The 23961-nt window shown below is 39.3% G+C and overlaps 1 protein-coding gene across 1 annotated transcript; it reads left to right on the top strand.

The window, feature by feature from the left end:
* Nucleotides 1–4526: 4526 nt before the first annotated feature.
* Nucleotides 4527–22567, top strand: LOC139723074 (outer dynein arm-docking complex subunit 2-like). The gene is made up of 16 exons (XM_071634346.1): nucleotides 4527–4753; nucleotides 5583–5755; nucleotides 6664–6868; nucleotides 7813–8056; nucleotides 8784–9053; nucleotides 9725–9855; nucleotides 10591–10750; nucleotides 11745–11891; nucleotides 13504–13713; nucleotides 14954–15205; nucleotides 16100–16426; nucleotides 17679–17863; nucleotides 18601–18715; nucleotides 20183–20371; nucleotides 21112–21333; nucleotides 22454–22567. The coding sequence occupies exons 1-16, from the start codon at nucleotides 4527–4529 to the stop codon at nucleotides 22565–22567; spliced, it is 3171 nt and encodes a 1056-aa protein (XP_071490447.1).
* The last annotated feature ends 1394 nt before the right edge of the window (nucleotides 22568–23961 follow it).

The following is a 23961-nucleotide window of genomic DNA, read 5'->3' as shown; positions in this document are numbered from 1 at the left end:
ACTGCAATCGAGCCACTGTTTCTTCTTTCATCTTCACCTGTTCAGCATATTCTATCATTTTTCTTCACAATCCTGGGAAATATAATTATTCTCTAATGATGGGCATTTAGTCAAACAAACCAAAGATAAGGAATTTTGAACACGAAACTGTTCTGGAAACCAGAAACTGCAATTAAAGTAATAAATGTGCTGCACTCGTGACACTGAAACCAAACAAACAAACAAATATGACGTAAAAAACTATACAGCAACAACAACGACAACACGCACATATAACGTCAACAAAACGCAAACAAACACAAAAGGAAACTGTACGATAGTGCAAAAAAAAAGAAAAAAAAAGACCCAGCCACAGACAGGAACAAATACATTCCTGGAATGGTATTCATCGAAATATTTAACAAGACCCCCTAAAAAAACCCTACATAGGGCCTAATGGTTATACATGTAATCAAGAACAGCATAATAAAGCATAAAACTTTCACACAACAAAACTACACGTACGTACCCAGTACAGCCTTCTTGCACGTTTGTGCAAGAGAACTGAGTTTTCGAGTCTGGCGCCATCTACGTCAGGCTTCGTGTCATTGACCAGCATCAACATTGCTCTCTACCTTGAATTATACACTGAGTCTTTGTACTGGTATGAGATCTGGGGGTGTTTCACGAAGGATTTAAGTCGAACTTAAAATAATATTTGAGATTAACTAAATATTATGGTATGCTGTCTATATCTTCAATGTTGCCCAACTTTCTAATGAAAATGAAGATTTGAAGACTTTTTTCATATACAGTAGCAATTGATACTAAGAGATAAAATGAATAACAATAGAATCATTCTGTAAACATAAATGATAATTTATAGTACAATAGTACAAGTGGGTGTTGATTAGGCTAATGAAATATAACAGGGAAACTAGTGGCATGCCATAAGTTTTAGTCAATCTTAACTTAAGTTGGACTTCGTGAAACATCCCCAGGGGGGTGTTTCATCAAGTTAGTCAGCGCTGACAAGTTGTCAGTCCCTGACAATTTCAGCAAAATCCTTGGTTTTGATTGGCTGAGATGCTCTGGTCACTGACAGTATAATGGTTATTGTCAGAGACTGACAACTTGTCAGCACTGACTAACTTGATGAAACACCCCCAGTGATCTCTACCAGTCACACAGTGCCGGGCATCATCCGTGTCAGGGCATCCGTGACGCACAAAGCTCTTCAAGCCTCTAGGTCACCCGGAAGACGTGCATACCTTCATGACAGTGGTAATAAGAATGACCAAAATCGCTCTGATAGTTTGCATTTTGATTCAAATGCACACACACAAAAAGATCATTTTCTTATCATTTCAATGAGCTAGTGAAAGCTCGCATCGTTTGTTTTGTGAAAACCTTATTGTTTTTGTTTTGTCATTCCATCTGAGAGTTGACATGCAATACTGGCACGTTTTAATGCAGTGCCAATCAAACAAACATGGCAGAAGAAGCAACTTTGTTTCCTGAAATTGCTTATCATATTCATTCATTTATATACGTAGGTGTATCTACGTTTCTTCCCTAATAAATAGTACAATGTATGGATATTATAAAAAAGAATCTACACAGTAATAATAATGATGTACATGTATTTAAAAATGTGAGAACAATAAACCTGTCTACCGCCATCAGTCAAAACTTACATATTATTATGCGTTCTTCAGCCTAAATGGTATATTTGTCTTTATTGTCCCTAGCCTAACAATTAGATGAACAGAGTGCCCCTCCTCTACCCATTTATCTCTCCTTTACCAATACAGCAAGCTTCTTATGCAACTACGAGTGATCATACTTCTACCAGTAGGCGCCTATATTCCCTACCCTTTCTTTCTCTCGCCTGTACACTGTTACCCGTTCATTTGCTCATAAAGGGCGAGTTGTTACGGGCGAGCTGCTAGGGTCGAGTTAACGATTATCTTACCATAACGCATGCGCGCTGACAGCATAGCAACCACACCAGCTGCATGTCGTCTCCATCCAAACCCAAATACAGCGCTTGTGTACTGTGGATGTATGGAAACCGCAGAGAATCGTGTTTTCCGAAGAACAGCATCGTTAAAAAGGTAAGTAAATTAGTAGTGTGATGCATTTTGTATCTAGTCTACCAGGCCAAACAAGGCCAAGCCCACACTGTCTGAAATGAGCAAAGAATTGACTTCACACTCACACTTCACAGAACCTCACAATTACACAGTCACAACACAACAGTTGTTTGACACTTCTGTCTTACGTTAGCATGGACCATGGTTTAATTAGTTAACAATAACATGTCATGGCATTGTGATGTGTAAACTGGAGTAAATATTTTGAAGTCTAACAAACATGTTAGAACCCAGGGGTGGTATTCTGAAATCCTTCCTAGGAAGAAATTGGGTAAATTACAGAATACCGGCAGCCAATCACGGAGAGCGCAAATCGCTCTGAAAAGAGCGTAATTACGCTTGCCGATAGCAACCATTAGAATATCAATCCGATCTGTGATACGGTTCGTGATTCGGCTGTCGACGATTGCATTTGTTTACGTGTGTTTTCCTTGCTCTGTGCGATGAGAAGTGTGGTATTCATACGTTGTTTACGGGGGTTTCGGGGGTGTCCCCCGAATAATGTAGTTCTACTTCCTGACGATGCTAGTCTAGACTAGCTGTTAACATTTACCGGAATTTACGATGTATACTCACGTTTTTAGGAGTTGAGGATAGTCCGTATCCGTGTAGACAACAAGGAAACTATAGAAATAGATCTATATATAGGTGAGACTACAAAGCAATCACTTATCTAATTGCTGCTGCTAGCTTACAGTTGAGCTGACGTACTGTGTAGGTGCGCTTGACAGCTCACCATGTTGACTCTATGCATGCAGTACACATACACACGTACACGGCTATCCACACATAACAGCTTATGCGTACATGTGGCAGTGGTAGCGCGTATTGAGTCTGCACAACACGCGCATGTTTACTAGTACAGTGTACAGTACGTGTGACAGTTGAGCGCGCTATTGTTTCATGACAATACGGCGTATACGGGCTGCCTTGCCAAACTAGTGTGAGTATCGTGAATGGCTTGTAGTGTCGAAAAGAGATGAATGAAGAAGGGCTGCCAGCTGTGATGACGTCATCACGATTAAAAATAGTTCCGTCAAAATCGGCTCGATTTTCTTTATCGACGATTTACTCGAGTTATCTTGATTTAGAGCAGTTTTCCTCTTTTTGACGGCCGTTCCGTTCCCGGGCTTTTTGGGGGCCCCAGACGACGGGCTGAAATTCATCTCTAAGGGAGAGCCTTCGGCCCCGCCTCTGGCGGCTCTTATACGCAATAATATGCTAATTTAGCCGGTATTCTGTAATTTCCCCAAGAAATTTCTTCCTAAGTCAGGATTTTTTCCTAAGTGGTATTCTGAAAATCTTCCTTTTAAGTTTCTTCCTAAATAGACTTAGGAAGAAACTTGGGAAGGAGGCGGGAATATGGAAATTTCTGACTTAGGAAGAAGTTGGTATTCTAGAATGCACTTAGGAAAGAATTTTAGGAAAATATTTAGGAAAGCTCCACCCCTGTCCTAAGTACGTTGTTAAGAATAGCAAGCTGCAAGCATCGTGATAGGCGCGCTTGTCAGTCATTGCGCGCACATGTACTTTGATGCGCGAAATGAGCGTGAGAAAGGGGACATGCCGCGCACTCGTGTATTTTGACCCTACGTCATTGTAATATGCGATTGTCATTGGTTAGTTCCTTATGATACGGCATTTCGCATTGGCTTAGGAAAGGACGTGGGTGGGGATAAGGATAATAATAATAATATAATAATTGCATTTATATGGCGCTTCATACTGACGTTTCTAAAGCGCACTTTGCTACTCATACAAATAGACTAGAAAACACAATAACATTAACAAAATTAACGTTAACAGTAACAAAAGAAGAAGAAAGAAAAGAAAAGAAAGAAAAATACATGATGATACAATGGTACAACAATTGATAACTGTGTGCGCCTCCAGAAAAAAAAGAAATTACAGCTGATTAAACAGGTGAGTTTTAAGAAGAATTTTAAATGATTTGACAGATGAGGCATTCTGAATGGCCTAATGACCTAATGGCCTAATAAGGATGGCCTAATTTGCATTAAGAAGTGCCTAGGAAGAAATTTCAGAATACCAATTTTGTCTTTCCTAGGCACTTCCTAAGTTTCTGACTTAGGAAGAAACTTAGGAAGAAACTTAGGAAGATTTTCAGAATACCACCCCAGGTCTCTGTGGCATTGAGTTTGTTTCTGCAGACTAAAAAGGCTTGGACTTTTCTGCATTGTAGACCCTACTGTCATGCCAGTTCAAGTCTTTCCATTTCAGGTAAATATTGACAGATGCCCATCTGATCAAGATGTTAAGCAGCTTTAGTCTAGACCTTTCTATATGTTAAATCTACAGTCTATTTTGAACCACCATGTTTTTCCTCCTGCAGTATTCAAGAGTAAAAAGGAACAAGAAAGGAGAGGAAAGATGGGCCAGACCCTGACTAGAGCAGCCAAGTGGACGTCAGCGAGCGATGGAGGTGAGGGCAAGTTGGAGTTCACACCAGTCAATGAGGCCCTCCTCAACAACATCATCAAATTCGTCGAGTTGTTCCCTAGCAAGCACCACAATGAGGCTGCACTGGTGTTCAAGAGCCCAATCCAGTGGAAGACGAGTTTGGAGGCATCTGCTTTCTCAGGAGACTATGATCACACGTAAGCCGTCCCATCAAATATTGAGACTAATTAAGGATAAGGCAGTAGCTACTTGTCTTTATGTCTTTTACATGGATACTCGGCTCAGAAGTTTAGTACCGGTATTATATTGTCTTCTTTCATAATATGTATTTCTAATTCCAATGTTTTTTATGCTTTTTACTTTAATAATGTTAAATGATGCCCAGTTACTCTTTTACAAGTTTCTTGAAAATACCTCTCAGAGCAATTTTCCACGTTCTTTACTGAAGTAAATTGCTAGTTACTGGTCACTGTCGTCCATGATCATTGCTGCATAAATGGCATAGCTTCGGTTGCATGAAATCCATTTAAATAGTTCCAAGTTAGTTTCCGGTCTAAGTACAAAGAAAGGGTGAAGTAGAGAAAATCTGTGATAAACATACATGTAAGTATGTGAGATGTGTTGAGGACTCGGTATTGCGGGAATTGTACCCAAGCTGTAGCATTATGCAGAAAGGAAGACTTGGGGAGACTTATGGTGGTAGTGAGGTGGTATCATAGCCATTGTTTTTCAGTATTTTGGGAGATACATGTACGTACACATACACTTACATATAGGCTGAGAGAAGGCCATAATTAGGAGGAAGATGATGCTAAAAGAGTGCTGTGGTACATGTCAACAAGATTATTTCTGAGAGCTTGTCATCAGCACAGCCACTGCAAATTGTCAGTTACGATGGTCAGAAAATTATAATTTCTGTGAGAAAAAAAAAAGAGCAATGTAGCAAAACTGATTATTTGGAATCCTTTGATAATACAGTATATCTAACCCAAGCAATTCTTTAATACATGCTTCCATCCTCCACAGTGATAATGGAGTGCAGTCGCATGCCACAGATTCTGAAGACCAGCCCCTACTTCAGCTGGAGAAACTGGGTGAGCTTCATTCCAAGCTCACCGTCAGAAGCCTGGACCAGCTGGCTTCGGTATTGAGACATGCTGGAGATAAGAAGATGTCCGAGACCAGGACTCTCCTTGAAGGTGAGTCTGAATTCAAATTTGTGATTTTGCGATTGTTGTTTCAAAAGGAACGGTGCATTTAATAAAATTAATTATTCAGTGCAGCATGTGTAAAACAATTCCTTTTCACAGCTATGATGAATGATAGCATTTTAAATGTACACAAATCCGTAACCATTATGCCTGCAGCAGAAATGAGCCCATACACATGCATGCGAACTTTATTTTAATAATTTGTCTTTGTCACTAGAATCTTGTCTTTGTCTTTCAAACGCACCATAAATGGATCAAATTCTGCATTCTTAAGTTGTGCAACAATAATAATGGGGTATTTTGTTATGATGAGTTTGACGGAATGGCTACATTTTTCAGAAGTAGAATTGTATATTGCTGTAGTCACTCATGAGATATCAGATCAATTAACATTTTTGCTGATGTTTTCGGACATGCACACTCTTTTTCTTCTGTAAAATGTACACTAATCCCTGCCGATATAAATAGCCTTGAGACAAGCACACACAAATTGAGTCTAACTCAAAGCTAAGGATCATTTTGAAATGGAATCTAGTCATGATTAAGAAAGAGTGTGCAATGTTGATGTGAATGTGGTTGCAGTTATACAAAAGTTCATTTACTTGATCAGTTGATGACATTGTGTACACATTTAAATACTGGCTAGCAAAGATGGTCATTTTGTCCAACAAAAAACAAATTGTGCTCCAAACTGATTTCATGATAAATGTGACATTCTTCTAAGGAAAACCTATAACGTTAAGTAGTACAACAGCAATTGCTTCATTCTCATTGTTCGGTTCTTTTTTATCGGGGAACTATCAATATGTGTGGTTAAGCAATAACTCTTGTGTCTGATCATTCATTGCAATTGTGCTTTTACTTCCTACCTCACTTCATTCCTCTTTGGGGAGCAGCAAATCGAGACCCTCTGGCCAAGATCCTTGGGGAGGGCTTCGCTTCTGTGGAGGGTGAGGACAACTCGGCGATCCGACTCTTGGAGGAAACAGAGAAGGACATGTCGGATGAGGCCAGGGAGAAGCGGACCAAGGTCAAACTCTTGCTTCTCATCAAAGACTTTGACATGCAGCTCATGAACCAGTACCTGGCAGATGTGTCTGGGTAGGAGACAGTGCTTCGCTATGTCCTGACATGATTGATTTTGTCTTTGCAGTTCTTATGGAATTGTATTCTACTTACAAGCAAATTTCAATCAAAAACTTTTTCTGTTTAATTCAAATTGGTTTCAAAAATGTCATTCTCCGTTTGAAGGTAGAAGGTAGATATTTTCACGGCATGAAATTTTGGCGAATTGCCATTGGCATTCAGTGCACATTATGCAGAACAAGAACTTTTGCTTGCATTTTCATTTCGCAAATCCTGGCTCTTGCAAAATTTGCAAAATTAAAATGCATGTGAACATTTCTGGTTTTACAGTACTACAAAACCACCAAATTATGAGCAACTTATATGCCCTTTCCTAATTGTAGGCAATTTCATAATTTTACAAAGGTAACAAAAGTATGAAGGTAAAAACTACATAAAAACTGCAAATTTCTGAGTAAATTATATGTCCTTTCCCAATTACAGGGAAATTTTGCAACTTTGCAAAGACTAAGAGATTACAATTTTGTGTCATTTTGTGGTAGTTTTAATTTTGTCACAACAGGTTATGATTATGATGCTTTGGATATGGTGACCGCCATCTTTTGTGCTTTGTTGTTACATGTACTATGAATATCTTTTAATCATGTTAGATTTTGATAATGCATGAATTCCAATGCTTTTATAACACTTATGTCATCACCAATATCTTCAATTGTAATGTTGGTTGTTGTTGGTTTTTTATAATGCATTGTTGATGGTTGATTTATTTAGTTCACACTATGAAGCCAGTAATCATTGATGCTTTTAGATTGGAAAAGATCATAGTTTTGAATAATTTTGTTTTAGGAAAGGAAGCTTATAAGTTATAGACTTGTCTACCATTATTGTAATTCCAGGAGACTTTGTTTTTACTTTGAGAAATCTTATGTCAGCATTTATCTTGTTACTTTGGCCTACAGAGAAATTCGCCTGACACCCATGCAAGTTAACAATGAGGTGGCTCTCCTCCAGAAGTTCTCAGGTGAGGACAGTGGTTGTGCTCTCCAATCCATCCTGTTCACCTCTGACTACCAGTTTGACAACGGCTGCCACGCCCCTCCCTGGCGCCAGGTGCACGGTGATATCGGCTACCTCCTCGTCAAGCCCCTTGATGGCGATCAGCTCTCAATCACAGCCAGTACTTCGGGTGTCTACCAGAACAAGGTGAGCCTCCATTCATTTATTTTCCCTGGCGTGAAATGACAGCGCATCTAACAAACGATGAATTTCCAGTAGCACGAAAATACTTCTTTTTTTGCAACGATTTTGCAAAATAACATCAATGTTGACGTCAAGCAATGTCGAAACATTGTTTCAGGTTACATTAATAGTTGTAATGTTTTGACATTCAAATCTGTGAGATATTCAAAATTGAGTTCGGAAACTTTTGAATATATGCCAATTGAGATATGAGGTCTTGTCACCCCAGGGACTTTATGCCGACTTGGTGGTTTATGTGGTTTTCATAATTTTCTTTATACTTGTCATTTATGCTGTAGTAAGACTTGCTTGTATCTGTATGTTATTGATGCCCACTTTCTCAGTCTCCATATTTGGAATAATAAATTGTAGAATGTGGCATAGTGCTGTAACATCAAATACTAGTAGTGTATTCATAACATAATTTGTGATAGCTTTAAGTGCTATCGCTTTACCAAACAGAATGTAGAATGTGAAATTTTAACACTGTTGCTCCCCAAAAGTGTTGTCAATTTGCTATCAGATGTAATCTTTTTCTGAGCACTTCACTTTTTTGCACAAATGAGGGCAGTATTCCATATTGAATTCAGGTCATGTCAATGTCTGAAGCTCATAAAAATGACTCAAATGTATTGTGCCAAGCCATGGCCTGTAGTCTGATTTCCCAGACCCCAATGTTTTCCAACCCCAGGGCTCAGAGAAGGAAGGAGAGGAGATCAATTACGAGCGAGTCGGCGATGTCTACCGCAATCTTGTGGCAATGCTGTCTGCAAAGAGTGCAAAGTTCAAGGAAGTCATCGACAGCAAGGAATTCCAGCTGCACGGCGACGACCGTGTGGAGCAGATCAGCAACTACGAGGAGGACTTTGAAGAGGAAGACGGTCCTGGTGGTGAACGCACGGCACGTGAGGAGAAGGAGGAGAAGGAAGAGGAGAAAGGCGGCAAAGGGAAGAGAAAAGAGGTAAGATTGACTTTGTTTTCTCTCTTTGTTTTTAAAGCAAGCTCATAATTCTGGATACAAGTTTCTTGAAGGGGCGTGTTCATCCACGTAATGTGGACATTTGGTTTGTGCATCGTTATGGGTATGGGAGGCATCTGAAGTTAGTTGAAGTAAACATTTTCATTTATCATTTGCTTGTTTCTTCTTTATGACCATGTTTATGACAATTCTCTTTCAAACAGTCACAGACATTGTGCACATCATCACACAAATGTAGTAAAATAAACTAAAAAGACTAAACAAAGAAACAAACAAAATAGTTGTGACCAAATCAGGATGTCATATTGTATCATGCACTGCCTCTCAACACCACTGAAGCATCATAAGTATGAAGATCATAGCTCATTGGCAATGCTACTGGTTATTCCATAATACAAGAAGTCTTTCCACAACATTATCTTGCCTGCACATATATTATGTCTTCTTAAAGATTGGGCCTTCGTGTAAGATCCTGTAAGATCCATCTTTATCGTATCTTTTTGAATTAAACAGTACATCTTTCTCTTGTCACTGTTCGTGCGTTCTGTCTGAAAAAGTACGGGATTGTTTTCACCGTGATTATGTGTGAGAAAACATTTTCATGAATTTGTACAATCAGGCTAAATCTTTTTTACTGATCATTGATTTGGCAGAGGAAATTCCGTAAAAAAACCAAGCCGACCAAAAAGAGCATGCCGGCCACCCTTAACTGGAAGAATGAAGAGAACAAGGAGGCTGACAATGAGAAGAAAGAGAAAATGGAGAAACTTTCAAGACAGACAAGGTAAATACCCCCCAAAACTGTATCTGAGTACCTGTATGAATCATATAGGAGAGAGCAGTTCCTTTAGATGTTTCTCAACCCTCCTCGAGTCAGCTGAAACAGAAAATTTTTGAGATGTTCATTGAATATTGCCACCACCAGTATAGCAACAATGATTTCATAAATATGTCTAGGTATGTGTGCTGTAAGTTGAAGTGATTTCATTCTGTGGATACTCTGTGGATAAACTATGAATTCATGTACAAACCATAAGTCAGAGGGGAAAAAAAAAGTATGGATCTAGTTGTAGATCAGTTGTCATGGCGTACAAGTTTTGTTCTTAACATAGACAAATAAAGTGAACATGGAATACATTGCAGCTTAAAAATTTGCACAGATTTCATGCTGGACTAGCTATTTGAAAATAATAATGCACAAATACTTTTGGACATAATGACCTTTATAAAAACATGTCTGAAGCTATAAAAAAGCAGAGTTCACTAACATTGGCCCTGTACAAATTCTGATTACACTAGAGATTCAGTTCTTATAGAAGTTCATTTAATTCAGAACAAATAGAGGTATTATCATTGGACCATGTTAGCATTCAAGTTATGTTATGAATCTAGACTGCAATGAAAAGACTGCAGACTTTGTCTTTGTGTTTTTCTTTTGCTTCTCAGTGTTATGAAATAAACAAATGATACGTGATGATGCAGGGATTCTCTCATTCCCCCCCCCCCCCCCCCCCCCCAGTGATCGCATCAAATCCAAGACGCCAGCGATGGAAGATGATTTCTCCTCCAGCTCCTCAGAGTCTGAAGAAGAGGAGGAGACGACAGACCGGAGACAGGAGCAGAACTCGGACCTCCCCTCTGAGTACTGGCAGATCCAGAAACTCGTCAAATACCTCAAGGTATGAATCGGATCTCTGTCCATGGGGTACCATGTGAGCATGTGGGTGTTTTTTTTTTTTTTTTTTTTTTTTTTTTATTCCACTTCTGCTAATGCAGCAGAGATGAGTGCAAGTTGTTTAATGTCTTCTCCCTGCCTACCATATTTTCATTTAAGTTGATTACCTTCTGCTAATCATCCTAGGAGCTCAGTGTCCAACTGTGAAATTACGGTGGTGTCACAATAACCCCCACAGTGCAGAAATCAAGCGGTGTACTATCACCCTACTGCTTGATTCCTGCACTGATTAGCAACTGGTTGTGAAAGACTTACAAGATAGATGTTCTGCTTCAAAGTATTTCTGCATGAGCAACTGTTGCATAAACCTGAGCTATTGCATCAGCGATTCCATGAGCATCAAAACTGTTTTAGGCATGCATAGCTGTAGTCACTATTGTCATTGTTTTATTGTTTCACTGAGACACACTTCTCTATGCGAGATCGGCATTACCATTTGATTTCAGGATTACACTCTTCACATAGAAACACAAGTAAAAATGGGAATCAACCTGTGTAACATACTTACGCACCACTTATTGCGAGGTTATTTTTTCATCGGCGTTAGTTTGTTGCTTTGTTTGTCCGTGTGCAAAATAACTCAAAAAGTTGCAAACAGATCTGGATGAAACTTACAGGAAAGATTGAGAATTACACAAGTAACAGATGATCAAATTTTGGTGGTGATCGGGAAATATGGACTTAATGAAGGATTTTCGATATTTTGGCAGGTAGTGTCAATTAACTTGGGAATTCAAGCTTTGCATTTTGAGGTTTTCATAATATATGCTCTAGTTTCTTCTAGGGTGAGGCGCACCACGCAGCTGAAAGTGTATGACGTAAAAAAAGACTTCTGTATTGGAAAATTGGGCGATTCTCAGCATGCACACGTATGGGTATCTTTGCTGGAAATCAGGAGTGTAGCTGTTCATGTGTGATTGTCATGATTTGACTTGCAGGGAGGCAACCCAACAGCCACTGTCATCGCCCTGTGTGCAACTAGAGATTTCAACCTTGGGCAGGAGACATGTCAATTGGCTATAAGGGACGTGGGAGGTCTGGAGGTTCTCATCAACCTTCTGGAGACACAAGATATCAAGTGCATGGTAGGTGTTCTCCTGTTGCCGTGGATATGAGCTATCGTAAAGGCATGATTCTTAATTTAAAGAGGAAATCCACTCCAAAAAATAGATAAATTTCAAAGAAAGAGAAAACTCTTCCCAACTGAACGATACAAAAATGACAAAAATCGGAATAGAATTAAGGAAGATATGACATTGTGAAATTTCAAATTTTTTTTTGGAAAGAATTTCTTGACCAATCCTTAGGAATATTCAAATTAGCAAGTTGACAGTGTTATGCTCTCACAATTTCTTATTCATTTCATAAACAGAAATGATAAAAATCTCATATTTCAGCTGTATAAATGTAAAACTTAACTTAGAACCACCAACCCCCCCCCCCTCCCCCCCCCCCCCAAAAAAAGGAACAAATGTTGGCTCTCATATATCTTGGTGTGAGAACATGCTTTTACTCGTATTAGCTTGAAATAAAATTTTTGTTCGAATTTCGTATATAACACACGTGGAAAAATTGTGAGGGTATGACATAATCAACTAGCTCATTTGAATGTTCATAAGGACTGGTCAGGAAACATTTTTTTTTTTTGGGGGGGGAAATATTGTAATTTCAAAATGCCATATCTTCCTTATTTATTATCGAATTTTTGCCATTTTTGTATCATTCTGTAAGGAATATATTTCTCTTTCTTTTGAAGTTTATGTATTTTTTTGGGGTGGATTTCCACTTTAACTCACCATTTACACATCCAAGCTGGTCCCAAGTGCATTGGGGCCATGGATAAGTTCAAAAAGTATTTTACAGATTAAAACATTGTGAAGAGAGTAATTTCAAGTAAGAAGTTGGAAAATTCAAGACACCTGTTTTTAAAACTCATACTGTTAGACTTTGTGTTGCTTAAGTTAACGCACAATTTGCATTTTGCTCACTTATCCATATGCTGATGGCTATGAGACAGAGTGATAAGTGTAATGAGAGGCAGAGAAAAGGCCATATGTACTTATGTTTATATTGCCTCTCTCTCTCTCTTTAAAGTGATTTTAGGGGAGCCAGTGGCATACTTTGCATGTAGGAAAAAGGTACTTGTAGTGTGATATTAAAGGGGCATCCCAGACGATTTTCATAATTTCACGTCATGTAGTACATAAATTGATAGCTCCATGTATAGATTCGTGGAATTTATTGTTGTCCTTGTGCAGAGAAACCAATAAACTGAAAATCTTAAACAAATTCCACTGAACAGTGTTGATGACATTAGAGCCTCATATATTTCAGAAATGTAGCAGTGTAATTCCAGTACAATACCGCCTTCTTGACAAGTTCACCTGTGAAGAATCTATGCATGCCTTCTTCTTTTGTTCTACTTCCTTGAGCCCCAACTCATGCATTCTTATGGCAAGGCTATCATGTCATCATACTTGTTCATTGCAATTTGTTATAGATTTTGAAAACATTCTCATTCCTCATCCCAATCACTATAAATTCTGTAACTCCGTACTCAGTATAGCTAATTTATAGTTGTTCAAATGTAAAAGTCTGAAAATCATCCCGAGGTCCCCTTTAAGTCCTTTTTCGCTCTGTCTCTTTTATAAAGAAGAAATAAATAAGTTGCTCTCTCTCTGCTGTGCTCCCCCATAGATTGGATCCCTGAAGATCTTGAAGGAGATCTCACAGAACACACAAATCAGGCGCTCCATTGCTGACCTAGGGGGCCTCCAGACGATGGTGAAGATCTTGAAGTCCAGCAACAAGGAGTTGAGGTGCCTGGCAGCGGAGACTATCGCCCATGTAGCCAAGTTTCGACGTGCCCGCAGGACGGTGCGGCAGCATGGTGGGATCAGGAAACTGGTAATTACATCGTCTCAACACGAGACTATCCACGCTGTGCAGACGATAGTCAAAACAAAGCAACCACTATGCATCCTTTTTTTTTTTAGCAGTCTTTCCAAGAGTATTTCCGCCGGGCCTGTTCACATGGATTTGGTTATTCCTTGCACCAAAGTTTGCAAGGAGTAATTGGTCAAATTTTGCTAAAATGTTCATTTTTCTCAAATGTATGAGCACAGACAGAACTTCTATTTGCTGAGTAGGACTTGCAAAGATGCAGCACTCTTATTGTATACCAAGAACAGGTCTGAAGAAAACTTTTCTCAGAACAATGAAAATTGGTAAATTTTGTGTACAAAACTGAAAGGAATGCTGGTAAACACCTAGATCACACAGAGTTTACAGATCATAACTGTTTGTGTGCATGTGTGTGTTCTTCTACATTCTCACTGATCTGTTTCACCGAATTTTCTTCTTTCGTACAAAGCAACATACAATAAGGATGGAATTTTCGTTCTATGTGCACTGACTCGTAGAAATATATTCTGAGCCCTGTTTTCGGAGTCATGAAGTTCTTGTTCTGAGATACGTATCCCAAAGTGCCATGTTTGTGTTGAATCAGAAAATAACAGTATGTGCACTAGTATTGTCAGTCAAACCACTAAATTTAGACAAGTGACAGTGTACTGAAAGTTACGTACAACAAACTGTCTGCTCATTGTTATTTGTTATCAAGATGTGCAATCTTTTGTAGAATGTTGTGTTGACTGTAAGTCAGTGAGTTAAGACTGATATTGGTCTGCAGTAGTAGTTGAATTTCCCATTGATATGGGACAAGAAGTTTACAGCAATGCTACATTTCAATATCAAAAGTATTATCAGGGGAAATTTATTTTTTTATCGGTCAATTAGAAAGTAAAGGAAAGTCAGGTTCAGATTGATCAAAAGAATAATTAAAAACTTGACATTAGCTCTGGCAAAGGGCCACTAAAACTTGACATCCAGCCAGCAAATGAAAAAAAAAAAGATAATCTTTTGGTGGGTGATTGGGCAACTGAGATTGAAAGTGGATTGTTATGTTTCCTTTTATTTTTGGCCAACACATTTCTTTCATCAGACTATCAAAATTTCAGATTTAAAGATTGTAGTGGCCGAAAGGACCATCAGGATAAGACAGTTAGTAGCGAGCCCTGTAATTATGCATACTTTTGATTCGGTGCATTCTTCAGTTTGTGTGAACACATTGACTTGGATTTTCCAGGTTGTGCTCCTGGACTGTGCCCCTCTGGGTTCGGCCCCCATGGGCTCTCCCCAGGTGCTGGCCGAGTTGGAGAAGGACATCGAGGTGGCCCGCAGTGGGGCCCTGGCCCTGTGGAGCTGCAGCAAGAGCACCAAGAACAAGCATACCATTCGCAAGGCCGGTGGCATCCCCCTCCTGGCACGTCTCCTCAAGTCCTCCCATGAGAACATGCTGATCCCTGTCGTGGGAACCCTGCAAGAATGTGCTTCTGAGGTAAGACTACGGCGTAGCAAGCATGAGGGCTTTTTGTTTTGTTTTTGTTTGTGTTGACTTGGCCTTTGCATTTTCGACATAATCTTAGGTTTTGGATCTCAATAAGGCACTTGAATAGTGTAACTAGGTTTAATACATTTTGGGCATAAAAGAGATCATGATTTTTTTTTTTCTACATTTTTTCAGAGGCTACTCCATTTCTAAAGATGTTAGAGAAAAAAAAAACAATGAAAAAAAAAAGATGTTACGACAGACTAGTGGATGGATTCCTGGCTTAGAATATTGAGTTATTTCACACCCACTTTGTGATAATGGTCAAGTAGTTCATATCTCTCCTGTGACTTACAATGGCAACTCTTGGTTACCTTGAAAATGGTATCAAACATTTATAGTCACCTACTTCGGTTATGTACTCTATACACAATATAGTTTGCCAGCATATAGCATTTTTCGAATTTAGATTTGTGAGACAATTTTGTGAGTATTTGATTCTGAATCAAGAACCGTAGTCACAAATGAGTAATTACTATTACTAGTATATCTCTTTAAGAGAGATGATAGTGATTTCAGCTCTTTTAGATGATATGCAGCACATTTCTGTTAGGGGAGGCAATATTTGTGTGAGTTGATGATGTTGTGAATACAAGTTGGCTTGCGAAATGCATGAAAATAGAAACATCGCAAAGTACACCTCATTTATAAGTATGTACACATATTTCTGTGAGAAGAGCAAGCATCTGTTATTTCAGCTTTCACATGCAGTGCTCCATTGTCATTTCTCAATCATTTTTTTTTTTTTGGCTCTTTAATGCTACTACAATAGCTCTAAAGATGCTCGTTGCGCTCTTTATTAATGAATTCAACTCTCGTTCTATTTCTCCTTGCACTCAACAGCACAGTTACAGGTTGGCCATCCGCACGGAGGGAATGATCGAGGACCTGGTCAAAAACCTCCACAGCGAGAACCAGGAGCTACAGATGCACTGTGCCAGCGCCATCTTCAAGTGCGCCGAGGAGAAGGAGACACGGGACCTGGTCCGGACCTACGGGGGCCTGGACCCCATGGTGTCCCTCCTGGACAAGTCGGAGAACAAGGAACTGCTGGCCGCAGCCACCGGCGCCATCTGGAAGTGTGCGATGAGCCCCGAGAACGTCATGCGCTTCCAGGAACTGAAGGCCATCGAGAAACTCGTGGCACTCCTCAACGATCAGCCAGAGGAGGTGAGAATCATGGGCGTGCAGGAAAACTGTTCAGATTCAGATTCAGATTCAGATTCATATATTGCCCATTTAGAAAATTCATTTTCTTGGCATATAGGCGTACACACTGGAATATCTACATACATACATACATATATTCATGTACATATACACATATAAATAAATACAATTTTGAAGTTCTGAAGAAAAACAGCAAATGAAAGCAAAGGGTTGCAGTAGATTTGAGCAAAATCAGATCAGCAAGAGGAAGTAGTTATGATACCATAGTGTTAATGTCATGATATCATATTACATTACATTCCATGTTTGGACATGTCTATATTCCCTCTCTTTTGCCTGTGTCCACACCATGATTAAAAAGATGTGATTTTTCTATTTGTCTTTGGATAACGTGTGAAAGTGCAATACTTTTTATCCCGTAAGAGAGTCATTGCTGGAAATGCTTTAGTAATCCTCATTTAATATAGCACGAAAGAGCTGCACTAAGTGAGCAACATGATGATTACAGTACCAAAATACCTCTTTAGGCACATACAGAATTCCCTTTTTTGATTTTGTCCCATTTCTCATTGTATATTCCCACTGTGCCCTTTTTTCTACGTATATGTCTATTGGTTTCACAACTCAGCCAAACGTTATTTTTGGAGTTGTACATTATCCTGTGATGGGGAGACTGTATCTTTACAGTTTGAAGGATGATTTCTACAGCACTTGACTAAGTTCAGTCCACATAAGTACAAGTATGAAATATGACAAGACAATCTGTTATGCTGAACACATCTGACATTTTAGCTCATGCAATTAAAAGTCCAGGGTCATATTCCGAAGGAACGTCCTTGCATGCAGTAACTCAGCTGCCAGTGTGTGGTAAAGAATCTACAGAACTTTGTAGAGAATGTGTGAAAGTGAGTCATTATAAATGATTGAAACAAATAGCCTTGATACAAATACAAATCACTCTCTTATTTTGAGTTACTGCCAGCAGGTATCACAGCTTTAAAGCAAGGAATGACATTACTTAACCCATTGAGGACAAGCTGATTTTGCTATAGCACACATTTCTCATAGCCACCTGCCTGATTATACTAGGGACTAGTCTTCAACAGGTTAAATATCTGCAATGACAGCATTTTATTTTGCTTTTGACAATCTTGAATTTTCAATGTTGAGTCAGAAAATGCATACCTGTCTGTGCAAAAGTGGAACGGATTGACCATATTTCTCGATGTTCCTCTTGCTAATTTCTGCCTAGGTCCTGGTGAACGTGGTTGGAGCTCTTGGAGAATGCGCAGCTCAGGAACCCTCGAATAGAATGCTGATCCGCAAGGCAGGGGGTATTCCTCCCTTAGTCAACCTCTTGACAGGCACCAACCAGGCTCTACTCGTCAATGTCACCAAAGCCGTTGGAGCATGTGCTACGGAAGCAGACAACATGGGGTATGGTCATACTCAAAGAATCAGACGTCAAACATGAAGTAATGTAAAGCATTTTGAAGAACCAAAGACGCATAAGTTAACTTTATTCAGAGAGCACTTCATACAGAGACCACATGTCCAAAATGTCAATTTCATACAATCAGTACGCATGTGCCTGAGAGAATAGCTTTTTGTAGGGGTGTATCCGCAACACTTTCATATTGTGAAGACATTTTGTATTTTGAAATGCACAATTTGATAGGTCGATCGATGATATTGTTTCATGTTTTCTTACCACATGCTACGAACTACAAAGCTTTCCTTAAAAGCGGTAGCCCTTGTTTGTGAGCTTTTGGTTTCATTACTCTGCACATGCATGTGAGATATGCTTTGCAGGCGTATAGTTTCTCCCAAATGTGGACTTCATGACAGGGGAAGTTGAGTTCAGGCATCTACTGCATATAGTGTTGGTATTTTTGGAAATGTCGATGTGAAATTGGATATCACTGCTGCAGTCTTTCCATGAAGAGAGATGTAAAATATGGCTTCCATCACATCAAGAAAGGATACACTGAGGGAGGTTTCATTGCATATTTCCCCTGACAGACAAATATTTCTGATATAATCTGTCAAGCAAATCTTTGTAGGCTTGCCAGTGCACTTTCCATGCTTCCCGTTCAAGATTGCGCAACCTTGCATGAGTCTTCTTATCTTAAAAAAAAATGCCTCAATTGTATTTGTTTCCATGTTGGCTCTAGCATCATTGACCGGCTGGATGGTGTGAGACTGCTGTGGTCACTCCTCAAGAACCAGAACCCAGAAGTTCAGGCCAGTGCTGCTTGGGCCATCTGTCCCTGCATAGAAAATGCCAAGGTAAAAACATTAAAGGAATTGTAGTATTTGTGGTTGAGATGGGGCTTCAGGTTTCCAACTTTGTGTGTGTGTGTGTGTGTGTGTGTGTGTGTGTGTGTGTGTGTGTGTGTGTGTGTGTGTGTGTGTGTGTGTGTGTGTGTGAGGTAATGAGAAACCTCTTATGGAATATGAAATAGGGTGTTATTCTAAGAGGAATTCAAAAGTTTATTCGATGGAAATTGGTTTTGAAATGGCTGAGATATCCAAACACAAAGAGGCTCTAATAAATGGCGGGACCCACTTTTTATTAGGACCACTTTGTTTTACTTTGTTTGTTTTTAGATATCTCAGCCATTTCAAAATTGACTTTGAATTCCTCGTAGAGTTGCATGCTCTATAATATTTAATGTGGCTTCTAATTATTATCTCAAAAAGTTAAAATCTGAACCCCCATCACAACCAAAACTATACTATCTCTTTAAAAGAAAAAAAAATGACTCTGTAGGATTTTATTGCTATGATAAAGCACATAGATCACTTAGAGATTTGCAAGAGGAAATAGGGAATGATTCAGCATACTACATTGGTATTGTCTCCGTGGAAGGCCAATTGTCCAGTCAGAGTGCCCATGATCTTTACCACTAAAATAGACCAGTATTTGTGGGACTTTTTTTAGTAACATTGTGCAGCATATAGACATTTTAGCATGTTGACAACATTAAACTCATTTGTCATTGAAGACTTACTCATTAATGAACTTAGTGAAGCTCTATTCTGGTTGAGGTTGTTGTTTTTTTGTATTGGATTTTTCTTTTTATTTCTTTCTTTCTTTTTTTCTTTTTTTTTGGGGGGGGGGGGGGGGCGGGAGGGGGTTTATTCGCAAAAGATGATTTCTATTTTTTTGGTGGACAGACTATTGTCGTTCATGTATCCATCATTCGGATTACATTCTAAAACTGATGGGCTCATCTTGTACAAGTGTGTGCTGTTTATGCAACCAAATGTGTTTCTCTGCAATTAATTTTTTCACTGAATGAAGCCATGCATTTGTCTCTCTTTTTTTTTTTTTTTAGAACTCTGATTCTTATGAATATTTAGTGTCATTCATGTTATGTTAGATAATTGAGTGAAGTGCTTTTATGGTACATATTTACCAGTCATTTTCACTTCTTCATATCTTCTCAGGGGTTTGGATTTATACACAAAGTTGGATAAATGCAGGTTTCTCAGGATACCTATAGCATGATTAAATGTAACATTCCACAATAGTGCTATTAAAGTGTTACACAGAAAACAAGCACTGAACAGTTAGTTTGAACATGTATTCTGAATTGTGGCTGTCATTACAGGTTTCCCTAATGTGGAGATGGTCAGTATGTAAGGGAATGATGTATTAAATTTCCACTTCCTATGTTGTTGCATTGGTCTTTGTGTCTTGCTTCATTTTCTCCTTCTCCCCCCCCCCCCCCCTTTTTGTACTTCATCTAGGATGCTGGTGAGATGGTGCGCTCCTTTGTTGGGGGCCTGGAACTCATCGTCAGCCTGCTCAAGTCTGAAGACAGGGAGGTGCTGGCCAGCGTGTGCGCCGCCATCGCTAACATCGCTAAGGACGAGGAGAATCTGGCTGTCATCACTGACCACGGAGTGGTTCCCATGCTCGCCCGTCTGGCGAAAACGGTCAGTTGATGACCCATCCTTTGATCCACTAATCATCCAATGCCTTAGAAGTAAATTTTTAGCTGTCACTGTAAGGAGCTAGCCACTGTGTTCATGTGACTCTCCTGCTCCACTGATACCTCTGCATAATAATAATCATAATCTGAAGACATTTAGTGTCCTGCCTTCAAAGACTTCTGTAGAATATGATGACATAAATAGTATCCCGGGGTACCAAATAAATATCAGCCATTTTGTCGAATTATTTTTTTTTTTCAAAGGTTGTACCCTGGGTGCCAAAAAGTGGGAAATTATTTTGGTGCTGGAGCTAGCGCGCGCTAGCCACTGCACTGCATTGCACTGCACTGCACTGAAGCACACGCTATATTGCTAGCACAGCATACCATGCATGCATAGTATCACATGCAGTGGCATGGGAATGACTGTAGACGCGCACACAGTGCATGCATTTCTCTGCGGCTGTCCTCGAGTGGACGTGAGGTGGCGCTACACAACGTGTTACCCGGGGGTACTACGGTACCCCGGGATAACGTGTGATGCATCATATGTCAAAGTGAAGGGCAGGTTAACTGAAAGTTCGTTGATTGAAAATCAACAAAATTATGACCAGTGAGACTTATTTATGACAAGCAAGGTCGACGTAATATCACAATGAAAGCAATCTAGTCAATGAGATAAATGTCAATATTTCTCAATTTTCCTTCCTTATGTGCCCATCTCACCTTCCCGCCCAACAACAGCCTGACGACAAGTTGAGGAGACATCTTGCAGATGCCATTGCGAGGTGCTGCATGTGGGGCAACAACCGTGTTGCCTTTGGCCAGAACCAGGCCGTGGCCCCTCTGGTCCACTACCTGAATTCACCGGACTCGGCTGTCCACTGCGCCACAGCGGAGGGCCTTTACCAGCTGTCAAGAGACCCCAACAACTGCATCACCATGCATGAGAGTGGTGTTGTGAAGGTAAGATATGATGATGATAGTGGTGGTGGTGGTGGTGGTGGTGATGATAATGATAATGATGATGAAGAAGGTGATGGTGATGGTGATGGTGATGGTGATGGTGATGGTGATGGTAGTGATGGTGATGGTGATGGTGATGCTGGTGACGATGATGGTGATGGTGAGGATGGAGGTGATGGTGATGGTGATTGTGGTGATGATGAAGACGATGGTGATGATGATAGTGACGGTGGTGGTGATAGTGGTGATGATGATGATGATGATGATGAAGATGATGGTGGTGATGATAATGATGGTAGTGGTGATGGTGATAATGATAGTGATGATGATGATGAAGCAGAAGATGATGGTGATGATGGTAATGACGATGATGGGGATGATAGTGATAGTGATGATGGTGGTGATCGTGATGGTGATCACGATGATAGTGATGATGATAGTGATGGTGGTGGTGATAATGGTGATGATGGTGATGATGATGATGTTTATGGTAAAGATGATTGTTATGATAGTGATAGTAATGGTGATGGTGACAATGATGGTGGTGAAGCAAAGAGATAAACTTCTATTTCATGAAACACACAGAAATATATATCTTTATAGATCCTCCTTACGATGCATGAGGGGCATGATGTTACTATCAAAATGTAAAAAGTTCTGATGCTCGTATAAAGTAAATCAATAATGTGGTTGGGTAGAGTATAGTATAGTATAGCATAAATGACATCAGCGGCTGCATTATATATCATACTGGATGTACTCAAGGACATCTTAATTAAGGATAAATGGGAAAAACTGTAAGGAAGTGGTTTCCAACCAGTCAATGACCTGTTGTTGTTTTTTTTTCTCTCTCTCTTTAGAAGTAAAGACTTAAACAGTAGATTTAGATGAAGTTTAAGCACTGAATATATATATAGTTGTTTCAATAAATTTGTCATATGCCTGTGATCAAGTGTTTTGTTAGGAAATAACCTTCTCCTTTGGATTGACTCATATGAAATAGTGAAAGAAAATTAGTGATATTCAAAATCTACAATTCAAAGAAGATGTGTCTTCAGCTTTTCAAGCCCACAAGATGTATGTGTTGTTCATTCTCGTTGTTTGTCAATGTTTTCCACAGCTCCTGGTCAAAATGGTTGGCTCCGAGAATCCTGCCCTGCAAGAAGCTGCTGCTGGCTGCATAGGAAACATCAGACGGTTGGCGCTGGCCAATGAGAAGGCTCGTTACAAGTAGCCCAGGAAATGCAATGAACCAATCAAAAAAGAGGACAATTTCGTGTCAGTTGTATGCCCCCTGGAAGAGCAGTTCTAGAGGATTCTGAGGCTTCAGCCCAAAGACAATGTCAGGACATGAAAAGCATATTTTGTCTCATTTGTCGTAACACTGTGTGATGAAAAAAAAAATGATGCAAGAAGAAATGAATTCGTCCAGCTGTACTCTGCACTGTGTGGCTAGGTCAGACCCACATAGTTTGACAGTTATAAAAGCGATTCTGTTTTATGATACACACATACCTGTAAATATATACATAATAGTTATTGATGCTTCTCAGTTTCCTCACAGCAGAGTTATCACTTAATCCATTTCATAACTCACATAACTGCAGGCATGGTGTCATATCTGTCAGTTTCTGACATTGATTTGACTTTTTCCAGTGATTGCATTATGAGATGTGCTTTGATAATTTCAACCACTTGGGATATACACTTCCACTTCAGTTGACAATGACATGAGCATTCCAGAGAGTGCCCAATGATTGAAGAACGTTTTGGAACTTGATTCCGATAAAAGTTTTGACTTTAGGTGTATATGTGTGACATTTCAAAGTGTATTTACCATTACATTTTATATTATTGTGAATGTCACAATAAGAAACGTCTATTCATGAAAGTGAATATGCCTTCTTACCTATTTGCCATTGTGTCTATGTCATTTGTGTGCCCAGACAAAAAAAAAAAAGGAATTTTTCTTTCATGATTATTCCTGAAAGCTTTCATAAATACTACAAGCATTGATCAACTTCTGAACGAGGATAGGTTTAATAGAATTGTCATTTATTTCATTTTTTTAAATGGAATTAACTTTGTTTGCAAATACTGAGATACATCTTGCTCTACCCAAAAAAAGAAAGAAAAAGAAGACAATGTGTACTAGTTTTTCAAATGTTCATGCTTATTTGAAACGCATCTATCGCAGATGTATGTAAGTTCAAAAGCAATTTGACTTCATGATCTTAAAGTATGGCACCTTTTGCAAGTTGTGTGAACATGATGTGTGTGTGAGCTGACTGACCATGCATAAGAGCAGTTGCTGTATACATCTATATTAAGAGTAGGAAGTGACTATTCCTTTTCAAAGTGGGAAAGGCTTCAAGGGGGTGGAGTTGTGTTTATATTGCACATAAGGAATGTTTGCATATTTACAAGCACACATTCTATGAATTTATTATGACCTATACCACCATTTGCTGAGGGTGTTATTTATTTCTGTATGTATTCATGAAACTCTGGCATGCCTAGCTTTTCCACCACTGTTTACTCTATATCCCTAGATGTAAATAATTCTTGATGTGCATTCAAATGCTGTTCCATTGACTCAACATGAGCATGGTATTTGGATCTGTTATC

This window comes from Diadema antillarum, unplaced genomic scaffold (genome assembly GCF_040938485.1).
Source record: "Diadema antillarum isolate AM-2024a unplaced genomic scaffold, OU_Dant_1.0 scf00000180, whole genome shotgun sequence".
Classification (NCBI taxonomy): Eukaryota; Metazoa; Echinodermata; class Echinoidea; order Diadematoida; family Diadematidae; genus Diadema; species Diadema antillarum.
Note: the sequence above shows the minus strand (reverse complement) of the source record. Positions and strands in the feature narration are given on the sequence as shown.